Genomic DNA, 23446 nt, shown 5'->3' with positions numbered 1-23446 from the left:
CCGGAACTGACTTTAGGTGCTTGTCCAGTGCCAGCTTGAAGACTGCCAGGGGTCTGTTGGTAATCCCCCTTATGTATGCTGGGAGGCAGTTGAACAGTCTCGGGCCCCTGACAATTATTGTATGGTCTCTTAACGTTCTAGTGACACCCCTGCTTTTCATTGGGGGGATGGTGCATCGTCTGCCAAGTCTCTTGCTTTCGTAGTGAGTGATTTTCGTGTACAAGTTCGGTACTAGTCCCTCTAGGATTTTCCAGGTGTATATAATCATGTATCTCTCCCGCCTGCGTTCCAGGGAATACAGGTTTAGGAACCTCAAGCGCTCCCAGTAATTGAGGTGTTTTATCTCCGTTATGCGCGCCGTGAAGGTTCTCTGTACATTTTCTAGGTCAGCAATTTCACCTGCCTTGAAAGGTGCTGTTAGTGTGCAGCAATATTCCAGCCTAGATAGAACAAGTGACCTGAAGAGTGTCATCATGGGCTTGGCCTCCCTAGTTTTGATATCGTAAGGGTTCTTAAATGGAGATATCACAGGTTGAAAGTAGACACACTTGTAGGATGGTAGCTATATTGTCAGTCTGAGATGGTGTAGGATGGAGCCCAGTGCCTTGCCTGTCTACGCCTGGATGGTCTGCCGCCGAGTGAGACCGGGACAGAGGGATGAGCCTCCTCGTGTGCATCCCATGACGTCACACAAAGCCACAGGCCTACGAGGGGTCTCGTGTCTAAAGCACATGGATGATGCTACTGCTATGCTATATAATACTGGGAATACAGGGATCAGCAACTATGCTGACATTGAAGGTTCTCATTATCCATCCTGTCATTTTTCTAGCAGATGCGATTGATACAATGTTATGGTCCTTGAAGGTGAGATCCTCCGATATGATCACTCCCAGGTCTTTGACGTTGGTGTTTCGCTCTATTTTGTGGCCAGAATTTGTTTTGTACTCTGATGAAGATTTAATTTCCTCATGTTTACCATATCTGAGTAATTGAAATTTCTCATCGTTGAACTTCATATTGTTTTCTGCAGCCCACTGAAAGATTTGGTTGATGTCCGCCTGGAGCTTTGCAGTGTCTGCAATGGAAGACACTGTCATACAGATTCGGGTGTCATCTGCAAAGGAAGACACGGTGCTGTGGCTGACATCCTTGTCTATGTCGGATATTAGGATGAGGAACAAGATGGGAGCGAGTACTGTGCCTTGTGGAACAGAGCTTTTCACCGTAGCTGCCTCGGACTTTACTCTGTTGACGACTACTCTCTGTGTTCTGTTAGTGAGGAAATTATAGATCCATCGACCGACTTTTCCTGTTATTCCTTTAGCACGCATTTTGTGCGCTATTACGCCATGGTCACACTTGTCGAAGGCTTTTGCAAAGTCTGTATATATTACATCTGCATTCTTTTTGTCTTCTAGTGCATTTAGGACCTTGTCGTAGTGATCCAATAGTTGAGACAGACAGGAGCGACCTGTTCTAAACCCATGTTGCCCTGGGTTGTGTAACTGATGGGTTTCTAGATGGGTGGTGATCTTGCTTCTTAGGACCCTTTCAAAGATTTTTATGATATGGGATGTTAGTGCTATTGGTCTGTAGTTCTTTGCTGTTGCTTTACTGCCCCCTTTGTGGAGTGGGGCTATGTCTGTTGTTTTTAGTAACTGTTGGACGACCCCCGTGTCCATGCTCCCTCTCCATAGGATGGAAAAGGCTCGTGATAGGGGCTTCTTGCAGTTCTTGATGAACACAGAGTTCCACGAGTCTGGCCCTGGGGCAGAGTGCATGGGCATGTCATTTATCGCCTGTTCGAAGTCATTTGGCGTCAGGATAACATCGGATAGGCTTGTGTTAATCAAATTTTGTGGCTCTCTCATAAAAAATTCATTTTGATCTTCGACTCTCAGTCTGGTTAGCGGCTTGCTAAAAACTGAGTCATATTGGGACTTGAGTAGCTCACTCATTTCCTTGCTGTCATCTGTGTAGGACCCATCTTGTTTAAGTAGGGGCCCAATACTGGACGTTGTTCTCGATTTTGATTTGGCATAGGAAAAGAAATACTTTGGGTTTCTTTCGATTTCATTTATGGCTTTTAGTTCTTCCCGCGATTCCTGACTCCTAAAGGATTCTTTTAGCTTAAGTTCGATGCTTGCTATTTCTCTGACCAGTGTCTCCCTACGCATTTCAGATATATTGACCTCTTTTAGCCGCTCTGTTATTCTTTTCCGTAGCCTGTAAAGGGAGCGCCTCTTTCTATTTTACATCTACTCCTCCTTTTTCTTAGAGGAATAAGCCTTGTGCATACATCGAGTGCCACCAAGTTAATCTGTTCTAGGCATAAGTTGGGGTCTGTGTTGCTTAGTATATCTTCCCAGCTTATATCGGTTAGGACTTGGTTTACTTGTCCCACTTTATGTTTTTGTTATTGAAGTTGAATTTGGTGAATGCTCCCTCGTGACTAATCTCATTATGTCGGTCTGGGGCTCCGCGCATACATGACAACCTCAATTATGTTGTGATCTGAGTATATTGTTTTTGATATGGTGACATTTCTTATCAGATCATCATTGTTAGTGAAGATGAGGTCTAGTGTATTCTCCAGTCTAGTAGGCTCTATTATTTGCTGGTTTAAATTGAATTTTGTGCAGAGATTTAAAAGCTCGCGTGAGTGTGAGTTTTCATCAGAGCTGCCTCCTGGTGTTATTACTGCATTATTACTGTATTCAGGCTTAATTCAGGGAACTAGAGCACAGATCCAATTCCCTAGATCTAGAGCCCCTCACCAGCGTCAAGGAACCTTCCTGCAGGGGACAGAGCACACTAACACTTACTAATCACTTTTCCGGGAAAAAACCTACAAAATCCTTGCCACAATGTTATAGTGGCACTTTATTTGTTGAGGTCATATTTGCTTTATCTTGTACACTTCTCAAGGGATGTTCCTTGATGCTAGTGAAGGGACCCTTGATGCTAGTGAAGGGACCCTTGATGCTAGTGAAGGGACCCTTGATGCTAGTGAAGGGACCTTTGATGCTAGTGAGGGACCCATTGAGCTAAAGAACTGGACTATTGCTCCTCTTCCCTGGATCAGTCCCTAGTCTCCCCCATTCCCCAGGCGCTGTATGACCTCTGCGGGTTAAGCACTTCTCCCTAAACATAATAAATAATAATAATAATTATGCACTGCAAATACTCACCGGTTATATTAGTAATACAAACAATTCTATGTACCAAAAATATTTTTTCTGAGTTTCAAGTGAATAAGTCCACTGTTCTGGGAAAGGAAGTCGGCAAGTCTATTTTAATAAAATTAAAGCAGCAAAAGCAATTTATTATCGGTCACACAACGTAAGCTTGAGTAAAGGAGGAAGTGTTGCGTGGGTTCCAGAGAGTGAGAGAGAGAGAGATAACCTGTGAGCGGAGGAGACCGTCCTGGAAGGTGCGGAGGGAGCTCAGGTGTTGTTCAGTGGCACCGTAGATAACGGAGCCGTCTAGGAAGGCTGTTTGCTGGTTGAGTTGCTCACGAGGTCCTGTAGATACATGCAAATATGATCATCATTTAAACCTGGATATACGCCAGATTAGAATTCCTGAAGGTAAGTGGGCATGTAATATGAAAATTGTAAATATGTATAGTAGACGAAACATCTGGATTTGTTTCATGTCCAGTTCTACTGTCATCAACCCAAAGACCGTATATGTATACTATCACATTACCAGAACGTAGTTTGTACAAGTTGAAACTATGTGGAGTACCTACCAAAGTGACATCTGGGTGCTGGTGCCGACCTAGTGAACTCCATACAACTCTGGTTGAAGGCAGCGTAAAAGGAGTCCTCGGCTGGGATAGGGATTGGAGCACACTCCGGGTGGTAGAGTGATGGTAGCTTCAGCACTTCGTCAGAGCAGCACGGGATGCTCTGACCTCCTGAAGCTGACACGAGAGAAATAGTCTTTTAATAAACAGAACACTTAACTACATATGTGCTTCGGACAATGGTTCATGTTAAGTATGATCAGAAATAAATACTAGATTATAATTATAATTTATAGGTAGTAGGTTGGTAGACAGCAACCACCCAGGGAAGTACTACCGTCCTGCCAGATGACTGTGAAACAGAAACCTGTAACTGTTTTGCATGATGGTAGGATTGCTGGTTTCTTTTTCTGTCTCATAAACACGCTAGATAACAGGGATATCTTGCTACTCCTACTTACACTTTGGTCACACTTCACAGACACGCACATGCATATATATATACATACATCTAGGTTTTTCTCCTTTTTCTAAATAGCTCTTGTTCTTCTTTATTTCTTCTATTGTCCATGGGGAAGTGGAAAAGAATCTTTCCTCCGTAAGCCATGCATGTCGTATGAGGCGACTAAAATGCCGGGAGCAATGGGCTAGTAACCCCTTCTCCTGGAGACATTTACTAAAAAAGAGAAGAAGAAAAACTTTATAAAACTGGGATGCTTGAATGTGCGTGGATGTAGTGCGGATGACAAGAAACAGATGATTGCTGATGTTATGAATGAAAAGAAGTTGGATGTCCTGGCCCTAAGCGAAACAAAGCTGAAGGGGGTAGGGGGAGTTTCGGTAGGGGGAAATAAATGGGATTAAATCTGGAGTATCTGAGAGAGTTAGAGCAAAGGAAGGGGTAGCAGTAATGTTGAAGGATCAGTTATGGAAGGAGAAAAGAGAATATGAATGTGTAAATTCAAGAATTATGTGGATTAAAGTAAAGGTTGGATGCGAAAAGTGGGTCATAATAAGCGTGTATGCACCTGGAGAAGAGAGGAATGTAGAGGAGAAAGAGAGATTTTGGGAGATGTTAAGTGAATGTATAGGAGCCTTTGAACCAAGTGAGAGAGTAATTGTGGTAGGGGATCTGAATGCTAAAGTAGGAGAAACTTTTAGAGAGGGTGTGGTAGGTAAGTTTGGGGTGCCAGTTGCAAAGGTAGATGGGATACAAGGAGAATAGAAGCATCAGGGAAGAGAGAGGTGAAGGTTTATAAACTAAAAGAGGAGGCAGTTAGAATAAGATATAAACAGCTATTGGAGGATAGATGGGCTAATGAGAGCATAGGCAATGGGGTCGAAGAGGTATGGGGTAGGTTTAAAAATGTAGTGTTAGAGTGTTCAGCAGAAGTTTGTGGTTACAGGAAAGTGGGTGCGGGAGGGAAGAGGAGTGATTGGTGGAATAATGATGTAAAGAGAGTAGTAAGGGAGAAAAAGTTAGCATATTAGAAGTTTTTACAAAGTAGAAGTGATGCAAGGAGGGAAGAGCATATGGAGAAAAAGAGAGAGGTTAAGAGAGTGGTGAAGCAATGTAAAAAGAGAGCAAATGAGAGAATGGGTGAGATGTTATCAACAAATTTTGTTGGAAATAAGAAAAAGTTTTGGAGTGAGATTAACAAGTTAAGGAAGCCTAGAGAACAAATGGATTTGTCAGTTAAAAATAGGAGAGGAGAGTTATTAAATGGAGAGTTAGAGGTATTGGGAAGATGGAGGGAATATTTTGAGGAATTGTTAAATGTTGATGAAGATAGGGAAGCTGTGATTTCGTGTATAGGGCAAGGAGGAATAACATCTTGTAGGAGTGAGGAAGAGCCAGTTGTGAGTGTGGGGGAAGTTCGTGAGGCAGTAGGTAAAATGAAAAGGGGTAAGGCAGCCGGGATTGATGGGATAAAGATAGACATGTTAAAAGCAGGCGGGGATATAGTTTTGGAGTGGTTGGTGCAATTATTTAATAAATGTATGGAAGATGGTAAGGTACCTAGGGATTGGCAGAGAGCATGCATAGTTCCTTTGTATAAAGGCAAAGGGGACAAAAGAGAGTGCAAAAATTATAGGGGGATAAGTCCGTTGAGTATACCTGGTAAAGTGTATGGTAGAGTTATTATTGAAAGAATTAAAAGACGGAGAATAGGATAGCAGATGAACAAGGAGGCTTTAGGAAAGGTAGGGGGTGTGTGGACCAGGTGTTTACAGTGAAACATATAAGTGAACAGTATTTAGATAAGGCTAAAGAGGTCTTTGTGGCATTTATGGATTTGGAAAAGGCATATGACAGGGTGGATAGGGGGGCAATGTGGCAGATGTTGCAGGTGTATGGTGTAGGAGGTAGGTTACTGAAAACAGTGAAGAGTTTTTACGAGGATAGTGAGGCTCAAGTTAGAGTATGTAGGGAAGAGGGAAATTATTTCCCAGTAAAAGTAGGCCTTAGACAAGGATGTGTGATGTCACCGTGGTTGTTTAATATATTTATAGATGGGGTTGTAAGAGAAGTAAATGCGAGGGTCTTGGCAAGAGGCGTGGAGTTAAAAGATAAAGAATCACACATAAAGTGGGAGTTGTCACAGTTGCCCTTTGCTGATGACACTGTGCTCTTGGGAGATTCTGAAGAGAAGTTGCAGAGATTGGTGGATGAATTTGGTAGGGTGTGCAAAAGAAGAAAATTAAAAGTGAATACAGGAAAGAGTAAGGTTATGAGGATAACAAAGAGATTAGGTGATGAAAGATTGGATATCAGATTGGAAGGAGAGAGTATGGAGGAGGTGAATATATTCAGATATTTGGGAGTGGACGTGCCAGCGGATGGGTCTATGAAAGATGAGGTGAATCATAGAATTGATGAGGGGAAAAGGGTGAGTGGTGCACTTAGGAGTCTGTAGAGACAAAGAACTTTGTCCTTGGAGGCAAAGAGGGGAATGTATGAGAGTATAGTTTTACCAATGCTCTTTATATGGGTGTGAAGCATGGGTGATGCATGTTGCAGCGAGGAGAAGGCTGGAGGCAGTGGAGGTGTCATGTCTGAGGGCAATGTGTGGCGTGAGTATAATGCAGAGAATTCGTAGTTTGGAAGTTAGGAGGAGGTGCAGGATTACCAAAACTGTTGTCCAGAGGGCTGAGGAAGGGTTGTTGAGGTGGTTCGGATATGTAGAGAGAATGGAGCGAAACAGAGTGACTTCAAGAGTGTATCAGTCTGTAGTGGAAGGAAGGCGGGGTAGGGGTCGGCCTAGGAAAGGTTGGAGGTAGGGGGTAAAGGAGGTTTTGTGTTCGAGGGGCTTGGACTTCCAGCAGGCATGCGTGAGCGTGTTTGATAGGAGTGAATGGAGACAAATGGTTTTTAATACTTGACGTGCTGTTGGAGTGTGAGCAAAGTAACATTTATGAAGGGGTTCAGGGAAACCGGCAGGCCGGACTTGAGTCCTGGAGATAGGAAATACAGTGTCTGCACTCTGAAGGAGGGGTGTTAATGTTGCAGTTTAAAAACTGTAGTGTAAAGCACCCTTCTGGCAAGACAGTGATTGAGTGAATGATGGTGAAAGTTTTTCTTTTTTGGGCCACCCTGCCTTGGTGGGAATCGGCCAGTGTGATAATAATAAAAAAAATTATTATAACTAAGCGCTAAATCCACAAGGGTCATATAGCTATACCGGATGAAAGAAAAAAAGAGGGAGCCTTAGGTTGATGCAATAAAAATATTCTCTATGAACAGGAGGAAAGTTCAACTGTTTGATTTCTCAAATTAAACTAACAAGTTACCCCGTGGAATGGGAACATGCTAAAATAAAAAAAATAATTCTTTTTTTGACAAGCCATCTTCAATCCTGCCTCAGTAAACACGAGCGGAAACAAGCCACTTATTTAAGCCCTTACATTATACAGGACATACATGTTATTCACTTATGTTTATACCTTTGGAGAGAGCAGTGAGAGTGATATCATGGTCGACAAACTGTCCCCAGCTCATGGTTAGGATGGTGTATGAGCGAGAGTTCGCTAGCGTGTTGAGGTGGACTTTACTGCTGACCAGCCGGGCGCTGGGTAACTCCTCACCGTCTGACGCCAAGCGTAGTGACCACACGCCTACCATTATGCCAATAATAACTAAAACAATAGCAATAAAAATATATTTGGACATATGAAATTAATAATGGTTAGATGTTATTATATTCATGGGTGTGGTAATGTCCGAAGATCTCACCTTCAAGGACCACAACAATGCCACTATCACATCTGTGAGGAAACTGATAGGATGGATAATGAGAACATTCGAGACAAGAGATGCCAATGATTACCTGGATTACCTGGAGACCGATGATCCGTTGTAAATCACTTGTTCTCTCTAGGCTGGAATATTGCTGTACATTAACATCCCCATTCAAAGCAAGTGAAATTGCAGATCTCGAGAGTGTACAGAGAACCTTTACTGCACGTATAAGTTCCATCAAACATCTTAACTACTGGGAACGCCTGGAAGCACTTGACTTGTACTCACTGGAGTGCAGGCGAGAGATATCACAATCTACACCTGGAAGATTCTGGAGGGACTGGTTCCTAACCTGCACACACAAATCACTTCCTACGAAAGCAAAAGACTTGACAGGCGATGAAACATACTCGTAGTGAAGTAGGGGCGCCACTGGTACACTAAGAGAAAACACAAGTGTCCGGGGCCCAAGACTGTTCAACAGCCTCCCACCAGCCATAAGGGGCATTACCATTAGACCCCTCATTGTCTTCAAGGGGGAGCTGGACAAATACCTTAAGTCGATGCCGGATCAGCCGGGCTATGGTTCGTACGTTGGACTGCATGCGGCCAGCAGTAACAACCTCGTTGATCAGGCCCTGATCCACCGGGAGGCCTGGTCATGGACCGGGCCGCGGGGGCGTTGATCCCCGGAATGTCCTCCAGGTAGACACAGCGACTTCGGAGTATGAAATAATCACGTTTGGGCTGAAATGGAGGGAGTGACTAATTCCTGGTATAAAGAGTCAATCTTGGTCTAAGAAGATGCAGTCGACCCATTTCTTAGTCCAGTCAGAGAAGAGTAATCGATATATGGATAGCATTTGCCATCTCTGAACTCTGATGCATGTGTGCGCGCGTGCATGTGTGCATGTGCGTGTGTATCAGCGTTCACGTAACCTGAGTAAAGTTCATTGCCCTCAAGAGTTTGTCTGGCTGTCTGTGGTAAAGAGGAATCATGGTCCTCTGATGCCCAGAGACTGCCGTTTATTTTATTTTATTTTATTTTAGTAATTTAAGCATACAAACAGAGGTACAAAAAAATACAGGTAAGAGCAGCATGCCAAAGCCACTTATATGCATAGCATTACGGGCTGGCTTAAAATTAACTTAAGATTAACTAAGCAATGATGAAATCAGTGATAAAACATTATTGTAAACAGATAACTATAAACCACAAATGAGTATTACAAAGACAGGTCATATGGTTGCATGCATTGTTGTACATTCAGTCGAATGGAGTATTGTTAGGTAGTGTATTTAAAAAAATAATAAAGTTAGATTGGGTCCTAGGTTTAACATTTGTGTGATATAATTGTGAGTAACATATAGGATATACAATTTATAAGGTTCAGTTATTCAGTATTTATTTGGTTTTGAGTGAGTAAGTGATCTTTGAGAAGAGACTTGAATTTATAAACAGGTAGTGTTTCTTTTATATTTACAGGTAATGAATTCCAGATTTTAGGGCCTTTTATGTGCATTGAGTTTTTGCATAGCGTGAGATGGACACGAGGAACATCAAAGAGTGATCTGTGCCTTGTGTTATGGTCATGTGTTCTGTTGAGGTTGGCAAGGAGATGTTTGAGGGGAGGGTTAATATCAGAGTTAAGTGTTCTATGTATGTAATAGGTGCAATAATAAGTATGGATGTTTTGTATGGTGAGTAGGTTGAGTGTTTTGAATATTGGTGGAGTGTGTTGCCTGTAGTGAGAATTTGTTATCATTCTAACTGCAGCCTTTTGTTGGGTAATTAGTGGTCTGAGATGGTTAATTGTTGTTGAGCCGTTGGTGGCGAGATGCGAACTATGGTGGGAGGTGTAGGTATAACTCCAGCATATCCATCGATTCTTATTCTTTTTATGATGAAGATCCTAGAATGTGAGGACTCAGGTTTGACCTATGGAAGGAGAGGGTAGCTCCAATTAACTGAATCACGAACCATTTACCAGCATCAAGGCATCCATCTTGAAGTGTCAGGGCGTCCCTAGCGTTCCTGTTTTAAAAGTTTTTTATCCTCTGGCAGACAGCCAAGGATTGTGGTTAGATGCTGAGAGATCAAATTACCAGGGGAAAGTTAGTACAGGTACAGTGTGTTCTTTCTTGGTGTGTATGTCTGGCCACCTTTAAATATGTCTAACCAGAGTGAGATCAGTCTACATTTCTGTCTCGGTTCACAACAAACAAAACGATCTTTAGATCAGTCTTGAATCATTTTTACCAAGGTTTGATGTTTTATTTTTGTATTTCTATCAATGACTGTGGATTCAAACAGTTAAATTATGCCTATCCAGATAGTGGAAGATGTACTTCACCTACCGTCTCCATAGTCCGGGGGAAGGGCTCGCCTGAAGGGGGTGAAGGAGGCGCCCCAGGTAGGATTTTTAAGGTTATTGCAGGTTCCATCGACACTCCTGTACTTGCCAGAGGCGTTGCAGGGGCCGGGTAGTGGCCGCTGAAGATCTTTGTCGCAGTAGGGCGTAGAGGACATGTCTCCCACCCACCGGGAGTCCAGCGACGCTGCCTCCCGCGTCAGGTTCATCCTGTCAACATCAGAAGGAATTTGATGAAACGTGGAGGTGAAGCACTAACATATTTAAATATAAATAAAAACATACATTGTAGTAATATACTAGAAACAAATATAATATTTAAAAAAAATCCGGTGCAGTGCCTCCCCCCCCAAAAAAAAAAAAATCTTAGGGGCAAGAGTGTAGTCTGGGACCAAGAGGCAACAAATTAATGTGAACATGTGATAATTGTTTAAGGCAAAGATCATTATTTTCTCTGATATTGTTAAATGGTAGACTGAAAGATAAATTAGAAGGAGAATGTGGTGCGGTTCTGCAGAGGTAATCAGAAATATAATAAAACGAAAAATTTTGCAGTTGTTATTTGTAATCTAACTGGGTCTAGCATAGATACCCCATGAATCATCATAAATATCAGAGTTGTACTTATGAAGCAGCTTTTCTGTATTTGTATACCTGTCCTTGAGTTTGGTGGTGGCGTGATCCATGAGGTAGCCTAGCTTGGCCATCTTGGTGGCCAAGGGGTCGGTCTTCTTAAAGCCGTGCTGGTGTTTGTAAGACGGAGACCCAGGTACCAGGGTTAAGTTTTTCTTCGCCAGGTCCTCCTCAAGCAGAGTCTTCTGCTGCTCCTTCTTCGAGCCGTGTGTCAGGGACTCGCTGTTGTGGATAGAAACAGATGGACACTAGCGGAGAACACGCAATGGAAATAAGTCACTGACTTTTCCTTGGATTTTCTTGGGTTAGGTACTTTACACATATGCTGCTATGTATGATAATCTATGTAACTATTTGTGTATACCTGAATAAACTTACAAACACCAGAGTATCTACAGTTAGGGGAAGGGGCAATGATTAGATTGTTGGGCAGTGCAATACGTACTTGTAAGTGGTGCAATAATCACTTAAGTGAATGCAATAGTTAGGTGGAGGCAATGATACATATTAGTTTGCTCACCAATTTATTTCTTTTAGTCTTTTAATATTTTAGTAGTATTTTTACTTTTGCCTCGTATATAAAATACTGTGTTCCATAAATGAATTATGATGATGGTAACTGATTTATCAGTAGTGAGAAGTATAGTAGCAGTGGTGGTGAAATTTACAGACAGAAATATATACAACACGTACACCAAAACACAATAACATAATTACCAAACAATAAAAGCAATGAACGTAAACACTTAACACAAATACTATCACACCAAGGTAAAATAACCAGCATGAATTATAAAAAAAAAAAAATTCAACTATTATCAAAAGACTCAACGGTCTTAATGCTCACACCCCACTTAGCCGGGCATGGAGGGACATAAATAGATTTTTTTTTTATTTTTTATTTAAAATATACAGTATACATGCATATCACACATTGACGTAATCACAATACATGAAACATTTATAAGAAAACATCCTTATAACTAACGGATGACAAACTACCCCTGAAACTACATAATAAAATTGCCACTAGCCAAAAACTGACATTTGTATTCATATCTTGTATGAAACTGTATATACAAAAGTTTTTATATATATAAACTAATGCTCTGGCCTCTTACTGTACATTGTAATATTAGCATTTTATGTATCTAAACATTCTGTAGCTATTACCCCTCAAGGAAGGTTCCTTGATGTTGGTGAGGGGCTCTTGATTTAGGGAATTGGATCTGTGCTCCAGTTCCCCGAATTAAGCCTGAATACCTTCCACAGCCCCCCCCCCAGGCGCTGTATAATCCTCCGGGTTTAGCGCTTCCCCCTTGATTATAATAATAATCTGTAGCTATTCATCCCCTAATTTTGTATGTTTTATTTAGAGCACAGGTATACAATATACATGTAATCATACATGATTGACTGAAATCACTAAACATGAAGCTATAATAAGAAATACACCATCCTTGTAACTAAACAATTTACTACCCACACCTGAATATACGTGACAAAAAATGCTACAAAACTTGCATGTATAAACTCTGTATATGTAACTGTAAACCATACATGAAAAACTTGCATCAAGAACATAGCACTTAACAAAAACAGTACCAGGGTTGTGACCTAAATTAATATACACTTTAAATGTACCAAAACCAAACATATATAAATTTTTACATAAAACAAAGTGACATTAAACAATAAGTTGATACATGCCTCCTCTCACCACACACAAGGTACACAGTATGAACAGTTTGAAAAATAACCCCGTAATCCGTATGTGTATATAATCCTATCTCATTAACCTCCATTCAGAGATAAGCCCTTAATAGGGCAACGTTCAATACTGTCTCCTATAACAAAACATTCTGTTACACCCCCCCTCTTCTCCCTCATTTAGGCAACCACCATTGTCTCTCGGCAGCATACAGTTCCCTGTCGCTCAGTCTCCCAGCTGTACATGAGCATATAAGCCTGTCACATCGCAACAGTATCTCAATCACAACAAACCACACCCAAGCATTCTTGCTGCATACATGCATACAATACCTCTAAACAATAATATATACCTCAACCCTCTGACAGAGGTGTGATGGTAAGTGAGCAAGCATAGCAAGGCGTTATATACACAGAGGGCAATACAGTCATCCCATGGGACACGCATGCAAAGATATAAACCTAAATTGTCCACTATCAAACTGGATCACACACTTAATCCAGCTAGCATCACACGTACCTCCTAACACCTACTAACACACTGAACCTTCCCTCGTTTATATCTGAGCCATACACCCACACCACACCACACACACACACACACACACACACACACACACACACACACACACACACACACACACACACACTCCCGACGGCGAGCCCATTGAAACCCCAGATGGCATTCTCAATCCTTGCCCCAGCCATGACAACCCCCCCCCCCCCACTATAAAGCGAGTAAGATCCCAATAGTTAAACTACGATAACCTACGGGGAAGGCTCCCTCCCACTGCGATCCATATATTTCCCTGTTCCTGCAAACCGTCCTATAAAAGGTAGCTGCCAGTACCCGTTTCCTCGCCACCCAATCCCCATTCCCACGCATACCCCACGACACATACACGAAATCTACCATTAAATATGCCAATGCACGTTGTGTACTCTCTGGCACTCCTCCCACATCCAAAACGAGCGCCCTCAACACCGGTATGCCCCCCCCTCCCACTAGCCTGACAATCCTACTCATCCAATCCCTAACACAAGCCAGAACTATCCTAAACAATGCTAAAAGTCTATCAGTACTTAACTACAACATCAGGTCCTTAAGCAAACACTATGATGACCTCCTGGCACTCCTTGAATCACTAAAGACACCCTTCTCCTGCATTATTCTTACTGAGACCTGGCTTAAGCAGGACATAATAGATATCTACCCTCTACCAGGATACACAGCAATCCACAACTGCAGACCATACCAAGTTGGGGGTGGTATTGCAATCTATTACTCTAACCAATTATCTTGTATTAGCACCACTTGCTTTAGTGATGAATATGGAGAATACATTTTTGCTAATTTTACTGTAAAAAACCTTAAGACGCCTATAACAATCGGTGCCATTTACCGGATACCCCACACAAACATCCCAAATTTCAGTGAGAAACTAAAGGCACTAATAACAAACAGACAAATGAACAAGCACCACCTTCTCTTAGCTGGAGACTTCAACATCAACCTTGGCTTACTAGATGATCAGCCTGTAACCGATTTCATCAACAATATGAACAACACACTTCTCATACCAACAATAACTAAACCAACCAGGCTCACTGAGACGAGTGCAACCATAATAGACCACATATGGACCAATATACTAGCCCCCCTTAAATCAGGGATAATCACAGATAGCACTACAGACCACTACCCTACCTTCCCCTTGACAAACATTAGTAAACCACCACTTGAATACAACAAAGTTTCGTTTAGACTCCATGATGAGGCCTCAATAAGGAAGTTCACAGCTGACCTAGAGACTGTTGACTAGCCTACAGAATTCTCCAAGGCCATTGGTATTGACGACTGGACAGACATTTTTCTTAACAAATTACTTAGACTATACAACAAACATTGTCCTATAAAAACGAAACAGATCACAAACAAACGGCTTGGTTGCCCATGGCTAACCAGCACCATTCTGAAATCCATTGATAAGAAACACCAATATGAAAAGCAATATAGACAGGGCTTAATACACAAAGATATTCTTAAACACTATTCATCAGTCCTCACCAAAGTAATAAAGAAAGCCAAACAACTATCCTACTCCAGTAGATTCACTGACACAAGAGGAGATATAAAAAAGACCTGGAAAACACTCTCAGATTCTAGGGACCCAAAAGCTGAAAAAACCCAAGAATATTGCCCTAACTAAACCTAATGAAACACCACTGCATCCCACTGACACAGCTAACAAGATAAACGACTTCTTCTCAACCATAGGTTCTAATCTCGCCAATAAAATCCCACATACCAATGCCCATGCTGGGGACTACCTAGATGGGAATTTCCCAAATTCCTTCTATCTTGCTCCAACTGAGCCCATGGAAGTCACCGTGATTATAAAGTCACTTAAAAATAACTCAGGGAATCTGTCTCATGTCCCACCATTATTGTACAAGAGAGCAGCCCATGTCCTCTCGCATGCTATCTCATTACTTTTTAACAAGTCACTAGAAACTAGCACCTTCCCGAAACTACTCAAGATGGCAAGTGTTACACCAATACATAAAGGTGGTGACCCTACAGATTTAAACAACTATAGGCCAATATCAAACTTACCATTGCTATCCAAAATCTTTGAGAAACTCGTGCACAGGAGACTATATTCATTTATAACGGCACAAAACATACTCAACCCCTGCCAATTTGGATTCAGGAAAAATAAAAGCACTAACGATGCAATCATAAAAATGCTAGATCTGCTTTACACAACATTGAAAAATAAGGAATATCCACTAGGAATTTTTATTGACCTAAGAAAAGCTTTTGACACAGTAGACCATGGCATCCTACTCCACAAACTTGACCATTATGGTATAAGAGGCCATGCGCTTGCATATTTCAAATCTTACCTTACTAATAGGTATCAGTATGTCACCATTAAAGACACAGCATCAACAACACAGCCACTTGATACTGGAGTTCCACAGGGAAGTGTCCTTGGTCCCCTGCTCTTCCTCATATACATCAATGATCTTCCAAACGTATCTCAACACCTGAACCCCATTCTCTTTGCTGACGACACGACTTATGTCATCTCTCACCCTAATCTTGCCACCCTCAACACCATTGTTAATGAGGAGCTGATCAAAATATCGACTTGGATGACAGCCAATAAACTTGTGCTTAACACTGACAAAACCTACTACATTATGTTTGGTAGCAGAGCAGGAGATGCGCAAATTAACATTAAGATCGACAACACTCTAATTGCCAGGCATAATGAGGGCAAATTCCTAGGCCTATACCTCGACAACAACCTGAACTTCAGCACCCATATCCAACACATAACCAAAAAAGTATCCAAAACGGTTGGGATAATCTCCAAGATACGATACTACGTGCCGCAAACTGCCCTTCTCACACTATACCATTCACTTATATATCCATACCTCACCTATGCTATATGTGCTTGGGGTTCAACTGCAGCAACACACCTAAAGCCAATAATAACCCAACAAAAAGCCGCAGTAAGAATAATCACTAAATCCCATCCCTGGCAACACACCCCCCACTCTTCATAGATCTAAACTTACTCCCTGTTCAGTACATCCACACTTACTACTGTGCAATCTACATCTACAGGACCTTAAATTCCAATATTAGCCTTGACCTAAAACGCTTTCTTGATAGTTGCGACAGAACCCACAGGCACAATACCAGACACAAACATCTCTATGACATTCCCCGTGTCCGACTAAACCTTTACAAAAATTCAATGAATGTCAAAGGCCCTAAAATCTGGAACACCCTACCTGAAAATTCTAAAACTGCAGACACATTCATCACCTTCAAAACTACCATCAGAAAACATCTTATCTCCCTGATACACCCTGTCAACTAATTACACGAATACCACCTGGTGGTTAACACTTACACTCACTCGCCCATTTGACCATAAACAGAAATATCAATCTCAGTCTCAAAATAATGAATCTTAACTAGTCATAAGTTGGCCTGTGATACTCCAATACTGTAACTATGTATAGTGCCAAAACAAAAGCATTCACATTGCTAAACTCACAAACTAGTATTTAGTCACTTAGCCATAATACCAACTTACTTCATAATTTTGTAATATTTTAAACTTAAGATTTAATTTAAGTCTGCCTGAAATGCCTAGCCATGCTAGGTGTTCTAGTGGTACACTCTGTAATTATTATTTTACTACATGTAAACAATACAATAACCAAATTCTGTAAACTCAGCATTGTAATCCTTATAGAGAATAAACTTTGAATTTGAAACATTCGCAAAAATACACCGCATGATATGCCGTATCCTTACCACCACACACTCCACACCCACTCTCCTCTACTATTTGCCTCGCCTGCAGGACTGCTCCTGATGGCAAAATGCCATGCAGGAAACGGAACATAACCTCTCGCACCCGAGGTCTGAGCTTCAACTTACGAAAATGACACCAAATATCTCCCCATCCATACATGGGGTATATTCCCTCCACCGGCACCACCACCCGGCTCCCAATTACTCTCGCCAAAACCCCTATGCGAATCTTGCCAGGCTCCCGTAGGACCATGAGGGTATGCAGAACCTCCTCACAGTCCCTCAACTCTGCACCCACATACCACCTCTGCACTCCCTCATACAGAAGCTTTAACCCCCCCACACCTGACCCGTACATATTCCCTTCGTAAGAAAACACATTTTACCCAACGCCGTAGATCAAATAACCCTAACCCCCCCTGACGTACCGGCAGCATTACCACCTCCCTCCTCAGCCAATCACACCCAGAACCCCATATAAACCTAAACACCTGCTTTAAAATTCTCATAATTCCTTGCCCCGTTAAGAGGTAAACTGCCGCCACATGCCAAACCTTACTATATAGTAACGTGTTTACCACGATGGCCCTCTGCAACAATGTCAAATGATACGGGCGCAAACTCCCCAATCTATGCTGCACCCATTCCACAATACGCTCTGAGTTCACCTCTCTCGACCGCACTTGATTCTCCATAAACACTATTCCACATATCTTTAAGCTATCCACCACCCTCCACTCCACACCAGCATCCTAATCCCCCTGCCAGTTCCAATTTCCCAACTTTAAGAAGCAAGATTTCTCCACATTAACCCTCATCCCCGTAGCCTCCCCAAACGTACAAATGACCTCTCCCACCTCTCTCAAACTATTTCCCTCCCGCATAAGTACTGTCATGTCATCGACGTATCCTACAATCCCCGGCCCACACCCCACCTCCCCTGTCCCCACGCCCCCACAGATACGTGCCTCAATGAGTCTGTAAAAAGGGTCTTGAACACAGGCAAACAGGATTTGAGATAGTGGACATCCTTGCCTGAGACCCCGCCCCATACACAGCTTCCCCTATGCGACCATTAATTTGCTCACGCACCCGCACCCCTCGATACAATGTCTCCACCCATTCCACAACCTCTTCCCCAAATCCCTGCTTTAGAAGGATCTGCCGCAATGCCTCCCGTTCCTCACGATCATAAGCTCCCTGCCAATCCAAAGCAAGTAAGCCCCCACCTTTTCCCCCCAAATCCTCTACAAACCCCTTAAGACATCTGTGACCCTCGACCATAGATCTGCCAGGCAACCCATATTGCCCTCCAGATACGACACGCCCCACGACACATTTCAGGCGATTTCCCAGTATTTTCGCAAACAATTTGTAATCCGCACAAAGTAAAGATATTGCCCGATAATCCTTGAGGGTATTCTGGACCTCTCCCTTTGGGACTAGAACAACCACTGCTGTGGCTTGCAACTGCCCCAGCACCCCCTTCTCCTTCATGATATTCATCAACTCCACCAGGAATCCACACATTAACCTCCAATTCTGCAGGTAAAATTCACAGGGTAATCCATCAATCCCTGGAGCCTTTCCCATATGCATACTCACTAATGCCCATCAAACCTTGCCCTCATCTATCTTCCCACCCAGCGCTACTCAATCACTACGCCCCAATGAACATGGCACTAGCTCACGGACACTATGCAATGCTGCACCTCCCACTGCACTACGTCCCAAATACTGCTCATACCATGCATCCGCATAACCACTCATTCCCTCAGTCGTCCTCAACACTTGACCCTCACGATAATCCCCCACTTCAGAGTGAACGATTAACCTACCAACCTCTGTGGCCGTCCGACGTCGCTGCTGACCTCGTAAAATACACGCCGATGGTCCATCGCCCCATAACACCTCCTCAACCCCCCCCTGCACATGCACCACATTAAACCGTTCATTTTGCAGCTCACTAATCCTTCCCTTCAACGTTTCTATCTCCTCTGCAGGATATACTCCCCCGTGTCCACCTCTCCCATAGCAATCCCTCAACCTACCCTCTAGGTACTGAAGGAGCCCATACGATTGTTGCATCATGCGTTTCCCCTCCCTCACATAAAACTTACGTATTCGTGCCTTAGCTACCCCGTCCCACCACCCCAGTAAATCCTCTATGCCCCGCCGTTCCTCACTGAGCTCTGCCCACAACGTCTCAAATCCTCCCTGCCCCTCCTCATCACTCAGAATCCTCGTGTTTAGTTTCCAATAACTCTTCCACCTCCTGGCCAGCCCATCCCACCCCAGGTCTACCACGACCGCCCTGTGATCTGAATATTCCACCTCCACTGTACGCAAGGACTCCACTCTAACCCGCTTTGTGATGTACACCCGATCTAGCCTCGCCGCATATCCTCATCTAACAAAAGTGTGCTCCACCTCCCAAGCCCCACCCCCAAATACATCACATAGACACACATCTCTCAGAAGATCACCTAGGATAGTGGAAAAATGCCCTGCCCCACGCGGCTCGACATCTGCCCTGCGAATAACACAATTCCAATCCCCTCCCACAATAGCAACAGGTGGTAAGGAACGGAAAAAATAAACGAGCTCATCCCTCACAAAATCCGCTTTCAGATGTGCATCACTCTCTGTGGGTGCGTACACACACTAACGCCACTCGCTCGCCCATCCACCATCCATCCACTCTGATAATATGCCCCTCGCCCCCCCTTCACTTCTACTAACCACAAATGGGCTCACCTCCCAGAGTAGGACTCCCACCCCTCCCTTCAAGCGTCCCATCTGCATCACAAAAGCCCTATAACCATTCACCTCCAATACACGCCCCACCTTGATATTGTGCTCTTGCACAAATACAACATCCACTCTATGCCGGCACAAGAAACTTGCAAACCACGCACGCTTCACATCCTGGCACAAACCATTAATGTTAACTGTCATACACCTTAGGCCAGCGGTGGTTTCTTCCCCCTGTGCTTTGACACCTTCCTCACAACGCCACCATGTCCTTTCGGACCTCCTTTATGCATGTCCCTACTGGCAGCCCTAACCCCTCCCCGGTCCAGCTCCGGGTCCAAAGTCCCCGAGGGACCACCACCATCCTCCTCCACCACCACCACCTTGCCAGTCCTCTGTGCTGGAGTCAGGACATCATCTGAATCCGATGTCACAGCCTCACGCTTGTGCGCGACTCCACCTGTTCCCATCTTCACCTCCTGTGACACCTCACGGTGAACCTCCTCCACCACATGTCCGACCTTCCCACCCTCTGGGCACAGTGCCCCATGAGACACCACCAAGTCAATGGGCTCAGTTTGCTGTTCACATAGGTCTGCAGCATTCCTCACATCAGCCCTCATCACCAACTCGCCCTCCCCATCGGACTGGGGAAACAGCGAGGTGAGCACATTCTCCAGGACCTCGTCAATGGCTTCCTCCGCTGAACCATGCCGTCCCCCACCATCAGGCAAAATGGGTCCCACAGGGCCCCCATCCACAGGGGCAGTCAGGTCCACACCCGCCACTGCCTCTGCCTCCTCCACCTCCTCACTCCAAGACGACCAGGCCCACGTCCTTCCTGTATCTCTAGAGCACGTCCAACTTGCCCAGGTTCCCCTGCAGCAGTACATTCAACACCATGGAGTCGAGTCTGTTGTTCACAATATGCAGCAATGTGATCATAACCACCACAATGCCTGCATGTCCTGTGTTGCCCAGCATAGGAAACCATTAGCTGAGTCCTGAAGGCCTCCAATATAACATATGATGGTATGGGGTGCCGTATCGTCATTTTCAGTGAAAACGTGCCCTCTGGGTATCTCACGTATGCACCTTCCACCCACTTGCCGGGCTGTGCCAGGTGAAAGGTCCCGTAGTCCTTAAAAACATTGTGTATGTCAGTTTCATCAGCCTCAAACGGTACATTTCGCACTAACCCATGTATAGTGCCTGGAGAAGTCATGAAGGCGGACACTCACCATAGAATTGACGTCCACTCGAACATCCTGGTATTTCTCTACCAGCCGCTCGTAGAAGCCGGTGTTTAACAACTTAACAAACACCCTGTATGCACCATTAAGTGCTACACCATACATTTCTTCATCCTGAATATCATACGTATCCCGGATGATTAATGGCAACAGCACAGGAGCAGCTTGCAGTGAAATTGCCCTGCGAACCAGCTGGATACCCACAGTATTTACCCTCCTCCTTACACTCTGCGCCATATTGGAAAAAACAGGAAGTCTTCCAATCGCCGAGAGAGGGCAGCAGGTGTACGTCTGCTCACACCAACAGACGAGCAGAGAATCTTAAATAGAATTAAGGGTAACAGAACTGGGCAGATTGCGCACCCTCATCCCTTGCATAGGGCGAATGAGTTAGTCAATGCTTGGGCTGCTACATCTAGCTATGACAATCTTCCCAGTACCACACAGGCAAAATTAAATGACAAATATGATGCAAGGGAGAGACTTGTTTGCTTTATGCTCAGCAAGGCAGATGATTGCAACATTCCTTTCACTAATTATGAACTTGATGCAGCACTAAGGGCAACTCCACGTCGCCTGGTGAGGATGGTATTACTTACAACATACTCAGATTGCTGTGTCGAGTACCAGGTAATCCATTACTTGAATTATATAACATGAGCTATGTAACTGGGGAGCTCCCTCAATCTTGGACCAACAGCCTCATCATTCCAATTCCTAAGCCCAATCAACAAAATGCATTTCGCCCAATATCTCTTACTAGCTGCTTGTGTAAAACATTTGAGAGAATGATTCTTAATCGTCTCATGTACAGAATCAAACAATTTTTGTCTCCCCGGTTACATGGTTTCATGCATGGAAGGAGCGTGCATCATTGCATAGCCACCTTTCTCACCCTGCACACTGACAGCTCATACACTATCTTCCTTGACCTTAAATCCGCTTTCGATGTAGCCAACCGACATGTAATCATTAGTGAACTTGCCAGAATGGATGTTGGAGGATGGCTTCTCTGCTGGATTAAAGGCTACCTGTCCAACAGAAAATCGTCTGTGTTGTTCCAGGGACATAGAAGTGTAACTAAAGACTTTGAATTAGGAACCCCAGAGGGAGGTGTGCTCAGTCCCACACTGTTCAATATTCTAATTAATGCATTACTTAATGCTATGCCTAGTCAGCCCCATCATTATGTGATTAGTTTTGCTGATGATATAATGATTCACACCACCGGATTCTCCAACACCCAAAACATTCTTAATCATGTACTAGCCTCGTGTCAGGACCTGGGGTTAATAATCTCTACTGATAAAACAAAGATACTCAATAGGCGTCCTCCTCGACAGAGAGGCACAGTTCGTCAAATCCAATTGCATGATGGGTCTCTTCTAGAATATGTAAGCAGATACAGGTATCTAGGCTTTGAGGTTCCACTACTTGGACCTGTTGTAACAAGACTTTGTCGCCAATACAAAGAACGACTAAGAGCACTTAAGAGTTGTGGCAGGGCTTCACCCCAGGTATGGTGCTAATATTAAAACTGTGAAAATGATGTATCTTGCTTATATTAGATCATTGGTTGATTATGCTGCGCCACTACTTGCTCTTGTGTCTGACTGGAAGCTTGGAGAGCTGGAAAAACTGCAGAACGAAGCAATGAGGATCATTTTAGGATGCCCTCGTACTGCCAAAATTTTAAATATGCAAAAAAGAACTTGATATTCCAAGCATCAGAGATCGTGTTACTGAAATAAATATCCTAATTGGGGTTAATATGCTCAGGCAAGCTCATTCAAACCCCTGCACAGAAGCCCTCCAAACTTTCCTCAGCACTGGTGAACACTCCTCTAGATGGATCAAAAAACTGGAACCGACCTCCGCATGAATCAGATACATGATCTATGTCAAGTAAGGCAACAGCGGCACTTCTCCGCTCCATGGAATATTACCCCATTCCAAACTACCATTCCTCCATTTCCCCCCAAACTTCTTAAATCACAACCAAAACTTCGCCTTGAAGCCAAACATGAGGCCTTAAGCTGTATTGATAACTTAGTCACACAGCATACACTCTCGCAAATAATTTACGCTGATGGTTCTGTTCACCAATCCACTGGTGCAGCTGGTAGTGCTGCTGTTGTCGTACAGAGTGATGGCTCTCTTAAAGAAATTGGAGCACGCATCAATAATTGGGCCTCTATCCTTCAGACAGAACTGTTTGCCATACTCCTTGCACTGAAATGCATCTATGTATCAAAGATTGACAGTTTAATTGTAACTGATTCTCTGTCATCCATAAATGCTCTCAACTCATTAAGCATAAATTGTGGCATGCTTGTGTCAGAAGCCAGACACAGGTATGGTAGGATTGTGGACAGTGGAGTCAGA

General features: G+C 43.6%; 1 protein-coding gene across 6 annotated transcripts in view; it reads right to left on the bottom strand.

The window, feature by feature from the left end:
- Positions 1-23446, bottom strand: part of LOC128688653 (salivary peroxidase/catechol oxidase-like) — a 66539-nt gene that overhangs the window by 18127 nt on the left and 24966 nt on the right. For 4 of the 6 annotated variants that reach the window (XM_070084505.1, XM_053776576.2, XM_070084504.1 and 1 more), the window contains exons 5-9: positions 11021-11221; positions 10353-10576; positions 7700-7870; positions 3758-3931; positions 3409-3527 (exon numbers count right to left, since the gene is read on the bottom strand). In XM_070084505.1, the coding sequence (XP_069940606.1) occupies positions 3409-3527; positions 3758-3931; positions 7700-7870; positions 10353-10576; positions 11021-11221 (889 nt within the window). The remainder of the gene's footprint in view (positions 1-3408; positions 3528-3757; positions 3932-7699; positions 7871-10352; positions 10577-11020; positions 11222-23446) is intronic. The other 2 variants (XM_070084507.1, XM_070084508.1) reach the window with 2 other exon arrangements.

This window comes from Cherax quadricarinatus, chromosome 13 (assembly GCF_038502225.1).
Source record: "Cherax quadricarinatus isolate ZL_2023a chromosome 13, ASM3850222v1, whole genome shotgun sequence".
NCBI classification, from domain to species: domain Eukaryota; kingdom Metazoa; phylum Arthropoda; class Malacostraca; order Decapoda; family Parastacidae; genus Cherax; species Cherax quadricarinatus.
This window is presented reverse-complemented; position numbering and strand designations above follow the sequence as displayed.